Source organism: Electrophorus electricus, chromosome 7 (assembly GCF_013358815.1).
Source record: "Electrophorus electricus isolate fEleEle1 chromosome 7, fEleEle1.pri, whole genome shotgun sequence".
In the NCBI taxonomy this organism is placed as follows: domain Eukaryota; kingdom Metazoa; phylum Chordata; class Actinopteri; order Gymnotiformes; family Gymnotidae; genus Electrophorus; species Electrophorus electricus.
Window position 1 is genome coordinate 9,817,007 of NC_049541.1, and position 15,803 is coordinate 9,832,809.

The window sequence follows — 15,803 nt, forward strand, 5'->3', positions numbered from 1 at the left end:
TTTATTATGTATATCTGCTCCACAGTATATCCACAGTAATTTAAAAAAGAAAATGACTGACAGGTAAAGAGAGAGAGAGCGAGAGAGAGAGAGAGAGAGAGAGAGAGAGAGTGTGACAGAGAAAGAGAGTGAGATAGTGAGAGAGAGAAAGTGTGTGCGTGTGTGTGCGAGAGAGAGAGAGAGAGAGAGAGAGAGACAGAGAGAAAGAGAGAGAGTGACAGAGAGAGAGCAAATTTAAAATGATAGGCAAAAAAGAAAGAGAAAAAAAAAAGATTAAATTTGCCCTGTAGCAAATGATGCCAATGGCAGTAGCTGGCAGGAAATGCGTCACCTCTTTCGGTACCTTTTTGAGCAAGAGCCAGTCCAGGGGATATTTTAATAAGGGTTAATGTGTACCAGAGGTGGGGATGCTAAGCTGGCGGGTGTAACCCAGCCTGGGTGATGAGATTCAGAAACGTGTAGGCCAATACCCCACCAGTGAGTCTGGATACGACTCTCATTTAGATACAACTGTACCGTTTTACACTGGGACACTGTCACCTTCTTGCTATATTAAGAATTTATGTTTCTACGCATAGAATATCATCACTTCTACAGTAAACAAGAAAAGTAGGCCTAGTGTAAACCTACCACCATCCTCTACACACCATTTTTTATGCAGGTCAACAGTACATCTTAAACACTTTGAAATCTTGAAAAGAATCAGTTTGACTTGTCTTAAGTGTTTTCTCTTGTCTCCATTGCAACCATTTGTAGGATCCCTTCTGTCTTGCAAGCTATCTGCTGCGTAGATTGCACAAGTTTACCTTTACATGTATAGCATTTAGCAGACGCTCTTATCCAGGGTGACTTACAAAGTGATTACAAGATATTACTCCACTTTGTTCTCCGTTAGTTACAGCCACAGCTAACAATAAATCAGAATGTATTTATGTTCCCAGGGTCCTACGTTCCCAGGTTTCTATGTTCAATATTCTGACATGTTAACACACATTAACCCTAACCCTAATCCTAGGCCTAATATTTAGAGATCCATATTGCAGTGCTGGGGGACAGAAGTCCTTTGATGAGTTCACACAATAGTCCATGTCATTTTATGGGAATGCAGAGCTGAAGAACATGTTTTTCATGGTTGTCTTATGTGCTATGTAGAACTGGGCAACATATGACCGTGGGAACATAGGACTGTGGGAACATAGGACTGTGGGAACATAGAACCCTGGGAACATAGGACTGTGGGAACATAGGACCCTGGGAACATAGGACCGTGGGAACATAGGACTGTGGGAACATAGAACCCTGGGAACATAGGACTGTGGGAACATAGGACTGTGGGAACATAGGACCCTGGAACATAGGACTGTGGGAACATAGGACTGTGGGAACATAGAACCCTGGGAACATAGGACTGTGGGAACATAGGACTGTGGGAACATAGAACCCTGGGAACATAGGACTGTGGGAACATAGGACCCTGGGAACATAGGACTGTGGGAACATAGGACTGTGGGAACATAGAACCCTGGGAACATAGGACTGTGGGAACATAGGACTGTGGGAACATAGGACCCTGGGAACATAGGACTGTGGGAACATAGGACCGTGGGAACATAGGACTGTGGGAACATAGGACTGTGGGAACATAGGACTGTGGGAACATAGAACCCTGGGAACATAGGACTGTGGGAACATAGGACTGTGGGAACATAGGACTGTGGGAACATAGAACCCTGGGAACATAGGACTGTGGGAACATAGGACTGTGGGAACATAGAACCCTGGGAACATAGGACTGTGGGAACATAGGACTGTGGGAACATAGGACCGTGGGAACATAGGACTGTGGGAACATAGGACTGTGGGAACATGGGACTGTGGGAACATAGGACCCTGGGAACATAGGACCCTGGCAGATCACATATATAGATCTGGGGAAAGTCTGAGCCTGGGAACACTGGAGCACGTTGACCTGGGGAACGTAGGAGTCTTTGTCATATTCCTATTATGTGTCATATCAATCTGAGCAATGTAGGACCCTGAGAACATAGAAATGATGCGCAGTGGATGCTAAACATGACGTCCCTCACAGTTCTTGTTTTAAGTTGAGCAATGGGATGGCAGCCAATTGGGGAAAAAAAGCCTAAAGTTACCCTTGATTAAATAAGATCATTAGAATGTAGCTTTTTTTCCAGAAGCAATTGACTGCAGAAATAATGAAAATGTTCCAAAAACTGACCTGTATGTAGCATAGTTAGCTAGCTAATAAATATACCTGTTGGCTTGCTAATGTTTGCAAGCAAAATCTTTATTTTAGCATACTGGGTAAATCAAGACACATTAAAAACATTTTTCAATTATCACAGTTAACATCTTTGTCAATGTTGTCATATCATTGCAAGTTAAACTCCAATAAAGCCATTCGCTAAAGAAAACAACTGAAAACAATCATTTTTGGATGAAGTCTACCTATTTACCTAGTTATGTGATTAATGGGAAAACAAGAATCAATCCTCACAGGCACTGAGGTGTTTACTGAGCCTTCACTGCTAATCACTTCATATCTACCACCGACAGCTGGATTCCCTTCACACACGCAAGTTTCAGCAGTGGGATTCAGTCAATCAGTGAACGAAAAAAGGCCTCTTCTAGAACCTTCTGTAGGAATTGATTGTGTATCCACCCCTAACATGGTAAGGGCCCAGCCCTGAATCTACTGCTCCAAATCCAAATCACTTTTATTACAATTAAACATAATACCTCTTTGAAAATGTGATGATTAGACAGTTAGTGTACTCAGCGGCCCGTCCCTGTTTTTGACCTAAGCTCCTCATAAAGTGTACATTTTCTTGGTGTTGTTGAAGGAACTGAATGTGTTGGGAATGTGGAACTGGACTTGTAGGGTGATAGTAATAAAAGAACAGTGATGTTGTGTCTTGGATTCCCCTTGAGCCCCCCATGAAATTCCAGCATGTCGGAATGTATTGTATTCCCACCGTGTTGTCAGAGTGCTCTCTGTCACACGCAGAACGAGGGATGCTGCTGTTGGTTTCAGTAGTGATTGTGAAGACTCCTGATATTAAACCAAGTACCTGCATTTATAGAGTATACAGTTTCCAAAACCCCATCATTTTTCCTCCTGACATCCTACGAACTCACGACATGAATGATTATCGGTCTGCGTCAAACGTGTAATGTGTCTCCCAACCAAGACACGACAAGATTGCCTAATCTGACATAGTGACCATTGGAAAAGAGAAATATAGTGTAGTCTGCTGCCAGCGTTTGACTGCACGGTGTTTCCCCAGGCTACTGGCCTGTCCTCAGACAGAATGGTGTTTCTCCAGGTAGAATAAAAATATCTTTGACACCACTATTCCACTATAAAATACTTTGTGTTTTCCAGTAAACTCTATGACTTCATTTATTTTGATTTGATCTGATTATTGCAGTTGGTTGGGTTATTTTTGGCGGTAGCTACAGCATGTGATGTTGCAGCTTTCCAGTGAGGGGTGAAATATAAGACAGTGTGTTGCCACTGAAAGACAGAGCATGTGTGTAGTGCAGACGTGTTTTCTTCAGGGAGTACTGCCAGTATTTCATACCACCACAATCTGTCTAAATTCTAAATATTGACAGCCTGAAAATGACAAAGGCTCTTGGAGGTCATAGTGTGAGGTTAAGTGATATGTCTGATGATAAATATCTCTTTAAAGAATGTTATTATCAGCGCTCCGTGCACCACTGGACACTGATGAAAAGCAGTGAAGTTGTAGTCAAATCATTAAAAGCAATCAATGCCGTAAGTCTGTCTGCAGTAAAGAGTCAGGGACTGGGATCTATCAGGGGTCAGGTGGAGCCTAGGACAGTTTATTGTATTTCAGACTAGTAGAAAAAGATTTAAAGACCCCTGGTGGTAGTTTATATTTGCTGAAGTGACTGAATCTTTTCTGAACAGTGCAGCTCATGTTATCAGCAAGCTTTTCAAATTAGTCCTTTATTTTACTGTTTTTGCTCCTGATTCACTGCTTATAATGGGATTTTGCCCCCTGGTTCTTTGGGAACCTAAACTTCTTTTTTGTCCTTTGTGATGGTTTTGGTAGAAATGCAAATCTCCTCACAGACACAAGACCTCGAGGAACTCTCTGGTGTGCGCTCATGCAAAGCTCCACATGCTGGAGCTCTCCAGTCGCCTCAGTACACCGTGTACAGGCTAATTTCCTGATGAACTGCTTGTTGTGCTTGTAGTTATTTTCTAGGATAATGTGGTTGAACTCACCCACTGTGCATGGTTTCTTGAGGGTCAACATACATACCAGCTTGAATGGTGGAGGAGAATGGTTTCATTAAGATAGCAAAATTACCATTTAAGGCTAAATGTTCTAGGTTACCAGCACAAGGCTTCAGACAGACAGAAACATCAATAGCAACACTACTTGAGCGATTATTGAGCAATTATTTCCTTTTCTGTGTAATTCCTGTGGCCTTGTGTGGCCACATTTCTCTCCAGAGTCAATTTCGCTACCATTTAACGCATGGTACAGCCTGAACAGAGGGCCAAACCTTACTCCAGTTCAACACACAACAAACACTGCAGGCCCCACTGTGTAGTGAACTTCTCTTGTCTTCTGTTCCCCGGCATAGATCCTTATGCGAAAATTCACCTGATGCAGAATGGAAAGCGTCTGAAGAAGAAAAAGACGACAATCAAAAAGAATACCCTAAACCCCTACTACAACGAGTCCTTTAGCTTTGAAGTGCCATTTGAACAAATCCAGGTGAGTGGACACCTTTCTTTCATAGCTTGGCCTCTCTGAGACCATGCCCCTGTCTCTTTCTAATAATTGTGTAAAATCATAATAATAGTGGAAAACCATTTAAACACTCCGAGCTTCATTTCGGCCTACAGGGTGCTTTAAAAGTCGCAGACCTGGTAATTTCTAGAAGGCGATAGAAGGCGGCGGGGGCGCTTGTTCCAAATTGATTTTGCGTTTCATGGTTGAGAGGATTCTTTATGACCTCTGTCTTCAATTTGGAACTTCACTGGCTAAGTCTGCTAATCAGAATAACTTACCCTCTTCTCACCAAACAAAGCAGACTCTCTTTAGAAAGCCCAGATTACTGTTAGCCTTTGGCCTTCTTAAGTGTTTGATTATATGGTGGATCGGTTCTGCTTTAGGCCACCAAGGTCCAGGCACGGAGTGCAACAGCTCTGCAGAGCAGAGTTTTGTACTTTGCTGTAGAAAACGATTGGAAAAAACTAAACTGTTGAACTGTGACATTTTGAGATTTCTCACTGTCATGCAGGTGGCCCTATATGTCAAAAGATACATTTGAAACCATCAAATGCTTTCCAATACCAAGTAGTCCCATGTGCGGGCCTAGATCAGGGTCACTCTGAATATTCTTTTAGCCTAGGACTTAAATGACATTTTGAAAATGCTCCATGATTCACAGTCACTGTACGTCTGTTCTGTTGAGCTAGAAGTGAACAGGTGACCTTGCTCTGCACCAGCTGGCTGGACATTTTCTTTCAGTGTACTTTATTTTCTGCTGCTTCTATTAGGAGCTTTGTGCTTTTCTTCCATAAAGAATCACAGAGAGCATTAGTCACTGAGGAAATTCTGGCATTGGGAGAAAGCTGTTGACGCCTTTCAATCTAGATGATACGTATGTCAATAACAGACGTAGGCTATTTAAACACCGAACCTAGTCTCTGCTGAACTACGGAGTGCAGATAAAACAAAGGAGGCACAGGACCCAGCATGCTGTCAATCCAAATGGAAAATGGTGATTTTAGTTTTTTAAAGGTAAAACCATTTCAGAAGCAGTGTCTTTTTACATAACTCACAAGTAGATAAAAAAAAAGTGCTCGAAGAAAACAGAAATGTATGAATGGATCAGTAACCACATTATCCTGTTGCTGTGATTTCACAATTATTATAGCAGATCCTGCTGCACTTAACTTCCACCTCTCTTGATTTCCTTCTGCAGAAAGTTCAAATTGTTATAAGACTGTTCTGGACTATGACAAGATCGGCAAGAATGATGCCATTGGTAAGGTATTCGTAGGCTCAACAGCACGGGCACCGAGCTCCGCCATTGGTCGGATATGCTAGCCAACCCACGGAGACCATCGCCCAATGGCACGTGCTGAAGCCAGAGGAAGAAGTGGACGCCCAGCTGACCATCAAGAAATAGAGCCCCGCCCCCTAGCCCAGTCCCATAGAGCCCCGCCCCCTAGCCCTGCTGATGTAGTGCTACCTTACCAGTGCGTGTACATACCTCAGTGATATATGAATCCTTTACATCCTTTTATTCTCTTCTCATCTGACAAAGAAACGCCTTCTTTTATAATAGCTATTGGTACTTTGACCACCCGCCCCATGCACACAAACATACATATCGAGAGTTGTGTTTCTGTGTTTGTCTGTTCCCTTCCTTGGCCAAATAAATTGTCTCTCTTACTGTATGTCCTCCATCACCATTACTCCCTAACCAAATGCCCCCTTCTTTTAAGCAATATGATCTGTGTAGATAGCGCATGAATGGAAAAGTATACCACAGGTGTATATATCAGTATGCAGACAAAAATGATTTCTAGTTTGTGTTTGTATCTGTGTATATCTTGATGTTTTTAATAAGATGTTCTATTTTAAATTATGTAAATGCAGATATAGGAGAGCCAATATTATATATAACAGGATTTAAGAAATCTACCTTACTGCATTCCAGTAAAACTATATATATATATAAAGAATTCCAACCTGCAAGATGCGAGTTGAACGGTAATCACATCTCAAAGGACAATTGTAGGCTTTACCTTTATCTAAAAAAACCATTGTTGACAAGAAAACACTGACAAACCCATATGACGATTGAATATATTGCAATATATTGTCAATATATTCCCAAACAGAATTAGAATATATGTTCTGTATAATGGTATATTCCATTTCTGTATGGGAATAGAAGCCATTAACTGCTCATGGCTCCATGGCCCTCCATCTGCAGCAGGACAAGCACATTATTTCATAAAGACTTTTTTGTACTAATTTGACAAGCTGATCTGTGCATTTTGGCTTGAACCACAATACCCAGATGAACTTTTACTTGATGCAAAACAAGCCAGCCTCTCTTTCTTCTCTTCTCAGCCCAACAGAAGTTCACACACACACACACACACACACACACACACACACACACACACACACACACACACACACAAAATCTCAAACACACCACTTTTATATTGCTGCCCCATAGTAAGACGTCACAAGCTGTAGCCTATTTCATCCTTGAAGTTCGATTAACTGCTTGAGCTTTTGTTAACTGTTTATTTTCAAGAGCCTTTTTACTGACACTTTTTTATTTCTGGATTTAAGATTAGTCTTCAGAATGGAGCCATATGTTTGGCTTCAGCTTTAGTTTGAGTTTTTTTATTTGTTTGTTTGTTTTTAGATTAAGTCAATGTTGGAATATTTTTGGTAACTGCATGATTTTTTAAAAGTAAGTTTTTGCTAAAAGCTTGAGTATGGGGACAGTCTAGTTTACACCAGGGGGGAGGGTGTCTATCTTTGCCTTCTGTCAGATCTGAAAGTCAAAATGACTCAACCGTCACAGTTCAAGTCTAACTCTGATGCTGGCTAATGCACGACACAAAAGAGAGAAAAGTTTTTAACACACTGCCATTTTTTTCAGGAGATAGGAAATGTATATTAGTCTCTCCTCATGCACACTCCACTTAGAAAGTGGTTGTAGCTTTTGGCTAATAGGGAACAAACATCCTTTGGCCACAGTGGTGCCCTAAACAGCAGTCTTTGCTTTTCTGTTGCCTTCTTGCAGTGACAATAGTGCTAGTCATGCTTTAAACTGCCAGTGTTCGTTCTTCGCCGTGGCTACTGTTTTGCACTGTACTTTGGAACAATGACGGCTTTTAACAATTACCCTTTCAGTGGCATTGTTTCTTCAGGAAACACCAGGTCCAGGACAGGAACTACAACTATGTGCTCTGCACACACTGTCCAGTGAAAGGCCACCACAGTTTAAACTGTCCAATTAAAGGCCAGCAGAACCTGCAGTGATGGTGCGGATTTTGGCTATGTTTAAGCAACTTCAGCAGTAACATAAAAGGTTTCATGGTCTGCACAGGGGATTACATTAGTTGTCCTTTAGTACAGGTCTGGCAGGAGGGTGAGAAATTCCCTGGCCATTAAGACCATGACTCTTATCTTGGCGCAACCCTCTTGCGCATGCTAGATGCTTCAGGAGGAGCTTCTAAATGTTTTTCAATGTTATTGTGTAGGTGATTTGCACTGTTATTAAAAAGAAAAGAAAAAAAGTTATTTGTCATTCCATAGAAGTCTCTGAGGACTGCTTTGTGTATCACTGTGACTGCCGTGTGTGCTTAGAGATGTAGAATTATTAGTAGGTAGCAACCAGTTCGCTCTGTAGTGGTGTCGTGCAGTCATTTCTCTGCTACATAGATGAACAGAGAGGGGAAGAAAGAGAGAGTTTGTTTGTGTGTGTATAGATGAGGCAGAGAAGAAGAGAAAGTGTGTGTACAGTGTCATCAGTTCCTGCTGAACGTTTGGCCAACGGAGCGAATCTCAAGTGATGCAGGAAAAATTGGGGTGTGTCTGAGTCGATTCGCACAGCGTTTTGTTTGAGCACTGGTGCAATACTTCTGTGTTCATCCCCATAGTGTTTGAAGTATTTAAATAATGAGTAAAACACAGAGGTCTCTTCCTCTGCCATGATGTGGTTAGGACACAGCACCCTGTATATTCTATGTACTGTTCAGCTCAACATCTACAAACCTGGTAAGACTTCCTCTCTTTTCCTCTCAAACTTTCATTTAACTACACACAGATTCAGCCATCCATTCACACATATAGGTACCTAATTATTGGAAAATATTATATATATATATAATATATATATATATATATATATATATATATATATATATATATATATATATATATATATATATATATATATAAACAAACCCTTCTCCCCCTCTAAAATATGTGTATATATTTTTATATTTGTCCTGATATTCTTTATTTCATTATTGAAGTTACCATGGATACACAGAAAAATGTTTCTTGTTATTGAAATTCATCTGTCATTATGATTGAGAATTTTGTTAATGTTATGATAATACTCATGACTTCTGTCTGGTTATTGTTCCTTTAGTGCCCTCTTGAAAATCATTTTATATTTAATATGAAACTCAGAATGTACAGTATGGACTGTGTGTTTTTGTTTTTTTTATTTTATTGTGGGACCAAGTATAGTTGGCACTTTCATTTTAATGTTGCAATAAATATTGAGTCACACCGTTTGGTCATAGCTATATGATTTCATACCATGTCACGAAGAACCCAAAAAATTAATCTATTCCAAACATATTAAACACATATAATCACAGGCAGTATGTACGGCTTTACTCAATTACAACGCCTCCTATGTTACCTCAGTAAAAAAAATAAAGTCATTTATATTATAAAATATCTAAACATTTAGGAAAAGGTTGTTTATAAATAGTTTTTGAAACCATAGACATGTGAGCGTAACTATGGCTACAGTACTATAGCCTGCCCTCACAGAACACTGGGGTGGACTGTCATTTCTCCACATTTAGTCTGGTGTAGTATGGGACACACAGTAAGAGACAGCATTGCTTTCAGGCATTACTTAAGAGGTTTGTAAAGTAGCCTAAGAAAAGCCATTTCTAACCCTGCAAAGTAATGCTGACTTTTACTGAAGCCTACCAAAGCATATAAGCTGCTCCTTAAAACACACACACACACACACACCACACAAATTACACAAAACCCGCCATTACTCGTTCTGTGACAAAGAATATTCAAAATTCTCTCCAACAACTAAAAGCACCACTTAAACCTTTCAAGGAGAAGCTGTGTATAGAATTAGAATCTGAATGCTGAGAAAGTTCCCAGTTGCCTTTGTGTATATCCACTGCCTGCTTGAGAATATTTTTGTGTGTGGAAATTTTCTCTGTAAATCTCGTAGAACTGGTTTGGAGTGTTTTTTTTTTCCTGCCATAAGGTTTGGCTGTGGTGGCAAGCCGACAGTTATATTGCTGTGTATACCTTCATTTTTGACGAGGTGTTTTACAATTTCATTTGACTTTGTGTAGTGATTCACTCTGTGAAGTTTCTGACTGTTGTTATATAACTTCATATACACAAAAGTTCAATAAAATGTTTAATTTCCTGTTGATACAGAATATACGCTGGATTGGATTTTCCCACTTAAATCTTATGTTTGAGCAAACAATGTGAAGAAGAGTTATATTTGTACATCACTATAATCTCTTCTTCTACCTCAGGTTTTAAATACATATCCTGGTGTTCACCATATGAACCTCTGTCTGGCAGAAGAGAATATTTCACCACAAACACCTGTCAACAATATCACCATTAGGATGTGCAGAGAACCCAAAATTTGTATTTGTATCTGTATTTGTTGAGTCAGCACAAATATTTGTACTATTTTAATCAAAGGGTCCAGGTTGGAAAATGACAGAATGATCAAAATGCAACAGCTGACTATGGAGGTAGAAAACGAGTTAAGATTGGCGCTAGCTAGATTATAGATCTTGCTGTCTGCAAAAAGGAGAGAGGCACAGTCAAACATTCTAATCCTTGTCGAGTGTAGATAATCACACAAAAGGTAGACCTATTACCTGCCAACAAGCTAGACTCATTTGCAGGGCAAACAGGCGAATGCTGTCCTCATCTCTGCCCAGTCAAACACGCTACGCTGTATCTTCTGCGCTGGAATAATGGCACAGCAACGTTTCTAGAAAAGCCGTGATTAGTGCAGCGAGCACACCATGGAGGCGAACTGGCTAGTTTGAAAAACTAGTCTGGCCATTAGCAGAGGCTAACACAGGCTAATCTCCTGCCAGTCAGCAGGTCTCCAGCTCATGTGTAAGAGGAAAACAAATGTTTAAAAACTCTCTGTTATGAGGAACACATTTGACATGCTTTTTTTTTTTCATTCACAAAAACAGACACACTTAAAAATATTGGTATAAAATATATATTCAGAAAAATCCACTATATGCGCTTGTGCAAATACCAGATTTGGATTCGGGCCCACCGTTAAATTCACATGTCAATAATACTGAACTTTTGCTCTCGAAAACACACACAAATCATCAAATCAAAAGTCAAATCACCACCAATTAGACATTAATGCAAATAACCAATACATGGTTATCAAAGATACTAAAAAGTTCGTACAGTTGTAACATGGAAAAATGTGCATGTTGATGAAATCCATACAAATGTGAGAACAGGAAATTCAAAATAAATCCAGATTGTAAACTCTGTTATGGAGATACAAATATATTCCCAAAGTAAGAATAGTCAGTGTGTAATTAAAGCAATAGTTCAATTGCAATATGGACTTAAGCTCATTTAAATATGTATAAAAGGTCCCCAGACACATTGAACTGGTTTTGTAATTAAAGACCATTTGTATTGTGAAAAACATCTTCCTTAAACGGTCCTCTTTAAAGAAGGAGGTTCTGGGGTCTTTTGGGGGGGTTTCGTCTTTTTGGCTACAATCACACCAACTATTAGTGCTTTTGAGTGGATGGTCACTGATTTTGAATGGAGGGTCATGTCAGAGCAAAAGTTTATAATCTATCTGAATATTTATATACTTTGAAAACCATTTAGAGCAGTGCAGACCAAAAAAAACTCTCCCAGAGATCCATGAGTAGAGTGGCACCTGTCACACTTTATAGAGAGATTTAAACCTTAAAACATTTAAATTAATACCTTAAATGATGTCTTATTCCTATAGCCAATGGTTCCAAAGCAATATTGCAAAGATGTGGTGCGTGGTGCCTTCCACAATATAGCCTGAGAGGACTGAACCTACCTGCGCTGCTCAACAAGGAGGATATTGGCTTAGAAAAAATATTTTTGCCCTTGTAATAAGAGTCAGGGAATCCTAACTGCTTGAGTGCCACACACTTGTATGACTGTTCTTTCTGGTCAAATGCTTTTAGGGGCATGTAAAGAAATCATAGCAGCCATGCATTTTGTTTTGCTTTAGTGGGTTTTTTTGTTTATGTGTTTTGTTTTGTTTGTTTGTTCTAAGCACAAAATGTTAAGAAGAAATACATTATAGAATGATTAAAACCATTTTGTCAGGTGTGTGAAGCCAGCACCTTTAATACCTTACTGTCAAACTTCTTGGTGACTAGAGAATGTATTGCTTGTTTGGCGTTCTCTCCCTGTAGGTGTCTTGCTAGTAGCTTCTCAGATTTATCCCCCACTCAAATGATTTACTGTGGTTTTAGTGAAGGGTTTCCCACAAAGGAACTTCATTGTCTTAAGATCTTATACAATTGAGGTGTAACTGGGCCAGTTTTAAGTGCTGGGAGGCCATAGATATGAGTTCAGACAAACGCAGAACAGATTTAGACTGACGTACATGAGAAGTACTGTAATGTGTTTATATTTAATGAGTTATTTAGTGTTTGAACAGAAGAAATTTTGAGAAATCATGTTCCTGACTGGATATATGTAATAGTAAAAATTGTAATAGAATCAAAATATAAGAATATTCTTACAAAAACGACGTGGATGTCCAGCTAAGTCCAGCTTGGTCTGCAGTGCTGAGTGGGACTTTCCTGAAGAAATATTAAATCAGCCTTGAGTGATTTAAATGACAAAACACATCCCATTTAAGTGCCTCACTGAGACCTAGTACATCCCAAGAAGCTAAATAATGCTACTGGATGTCAGTAACTGTAGACTTTTACCTCATAACATATGAAGATAAAAGCTAAACAACCCAAAAGAAAAGAACAAACAAAACATTGTACAGAACAGCCAATGTCACTTTTGTTGAATACAAAAACAGAACAGTGTCTCCAGTGTGCTCAAAAGATATGACGGACAAATGAAAGTCTTAAAGTAAATGCCATCCCTCCAGCCCATGAGGACACCGATAGCATCTTAAAACGGCTCATTTCAGATCACTGTTCACAAACTTCATGGCCTCTCCTAAGAATTCCTACATTTTTACATGTTTCAGCTACTGATTGGAATGTGACGGTAACTCCTTCCATGGTCAAGTGCTCTAGCTAAACTAGAGCTTCCTCAGTACAGGGAGCCGAGCACTGATCTGCAACTTTGGTTAGAGAGGTTTGAAGACACAACATCAGCTGGATACAAATGTGGGATGGCCATTGCAATGCTTACAGGTTACTTCACAAGTTGACACATTTCTCACAGTATCATTAATTCTATGAGTGTGTATGTTGGTAGACATTAGTAACAGCCTCTTTAACAAGTGATCCAACTCTCGTCCATCGAGAAGGGCTGTAGACACCACAATGTTTCCAAGAAACTTGGCAATGCCCATGACAGTGGAAATATGTGAGGCATGTGAAAACCAATGCCTCTGTTACAAATCATCAACATTTTCACATGTTTCTCGCAGCCCCTACTAGACATCCATTAATTAAAGGGAACAGACATTTTATTCAGGAAGACCTCCTTTCCAAATGATCAGTAGTATTATGCTTCAAATATTTGTCACAAAAGAAGCAGTAAAGGAGAGTGACTGGCATCCACTGTATAATAAGGGTGTATACACCCTCCATCTGTACACAGACAACAGAGCTATTTCCTGTCAGGCTTCAATTCTAGGCTTCTCTTCAAAAAGCTGAAACTGAGTGCAATGTGTGTTCAGCAGGACATAGGGCGTTCCTCTGGCTGTTTCAGCTCCAAGAGAGGCTGATTCACTTTCTGGAGATATTCATGTGAACATCTTGATAACTCCTATACCATCTAGTGGTGATGTCAGAATGAACACTTTAAGAGTTAATTGCCAGTGGCTTTTATTATCACAATTATTAATAAGTTTCAGCCCACCTTTTAAATCTGCTTGGCGGACAAACTTGTGGGTGATCATTTGAAGCTCTCTGCTTTGTACAGACAGGTGGGTCTATCTTTGAGGATGGCAGCTGGACATGCATACGAGTCCACAAATGAACACAAATGCACGCCACTTTAAAAAGGAGACAAGCAAGCAGTCAGCGTGCTACATCTCACACCTTGGGATCTGTCAGCCAAGGAAGCCTGGAAAATGTCATAGTGTCTTCAAGTGTTCTGCAAGATTTCAAGGTACATGTTAATATGATCATATCCTGACTGATCCTGATGGTTGATGAACACCTTAGTGGGCATACGTTGTCTTTTTCAGTGACAGGCATAGGTGACAGAACACATCTTCCACCATTTCCAAGGGAAGGAAGAAGAACAAGATCATCTAAGAATTCTCTGGTGGAGAAATGAAAATGCAGATGTGCTATAGCAAGATTTTCTGGGATGATTCCCAATATTAGTCTGACTTCTGGACTCAGTGGTAGTTGGAATATGGAACAGGGATCACCGAAATACAAAGGTGACAAGACGACAGTTAGTGAGAAGGAAGTTAGTGAGAGTAATTAAAGTGTTCCCAGGAAGTGATAGCGGTAGGATAGCAGCAGCTCAGTGGTTAAGTTTTTTTGACTAGAACATTAGTCAGAAGGTTGCCAGTTCAAGCCTCACCACTGCAAACTACAAGTGTTGCCACCCCGGAGCAAGGTCCTTAACCCTCAATTACTCAAATTGTGTTCAGTCCATAATTATAAGTTGCTTTGGATAAAAGTGTCAGTTAAATGCTGAAAGTGTAAGTGACAGTTGAGTGTGGAAATACATTAACTTATCAAGCACTGATTAGAGCATCCAACTAATTAATCTTATTCATATTGGTATAATAATCATGATGTACTTAAGTACTAGGCTTAATACTTTCACTTCAAGGATGATACATTTTGGGAACAATGTTAATACTAGGTACAGGGATGAGGAACGGATCTGCAATCCTAAGTGCACAAAACTATATTTGGAAAATCTATTTTTATGTGGAAACGAAAAACGTATTACTTACCTGCATCCAAGCCTAACAATTATGTGAATGTCACACTTGAGGTCGTATTATATCGTGACACTGATCTAACGAGCGTGTTTACACAGATGGAGTGGTGGAGTAGATTTTAAACACTGCGGTCAGAGTGCCTTTCATAGAATGTTTCTCAGCCAACACTGCCAAGTCTCAACTAACTGGAACATTCCTGCAGAGACAATCATAGGAACCAAGAGGAGTGTTTCAGGAGAACATCTAACTACAAAATTATGACAAATGTAAGTATTTAATCTAATTATTGTTTGTTTGTTGTTTAATTACAGAACTTTTTTTAGTATGGCTGCTGCCACTCTGTGCCACCTATATGGCCACGCCCCTGAAGCTTCATACCGACGTCTGCTTGCTGTGTATGGCCCACGGCTGGTCGAACAGTGAGTCATCCAGCAAAGGTTTAAATCGGATCAAAAACCATTTGTGCTTTTGTCAAGCTCATTCTTCACTGTAAATGTCCATTACATCTACAATTAATTACTTGGGTAAAGAGTTTTATTCCTTTTCAGTGTTGCCATAAACATAATACAAGGGAAAAGATTAGTATGAGTTATGATGTTTACAAAGCATCTGTGTGATGCTATACATAATATTCATTCAGCTATTTGACTACTTATCATACACACTGGAAAATTTGTGACGCAGGTTTTGAATCTGCGAAGCAGGACAAGTTCGTCAGGCCACCGGTTCTCAGCTGGGGGTTGTGCTAGTAAAAGCAACCTGTTCATGATTTTCTTATTTTATGATGCTTTTATGGCATTTTTCTCCTCGTGGAAGCATGCCCAGGA

The 15,803-nt window shown here is 39.8% G+C and overlaps 1 protein-coding gene across 1 annotated transcript in view; it reads left to right on the plus strand.

Moving 5' to 3' along the window:
* The window catches only part of syt1a (synaptotagmin Ia), a 178,385-nt gene extending 169,510 nt beyond the window's left edge, over nucleotides 1-8,875 (plus strand). Inside the window, 5 exon segments of the mRNA XM_027018520.2 lie at nucleotides 4,642-4,775; nucleotides 5,992-6,009; nucleotides 6,012-6,069; nucleotides 6,072-6,131; nucleotides 6,134-8,875. Of these exon segments, the coding sequence (XP_026874321.2) occupies nucleotides 4,642-4,775; nucleotides 5,992-6,009; nucleotides 6,012-6,069; nucleotides 6,072-6,131; nucleotides 6,134-6,198 (335 nt within the window). The 3' untranslated portion in view covers nucleotides 6,199-8,875.
* Nucleotides 8,876-15,803: the final 6,928 nt, after the last annotated feature.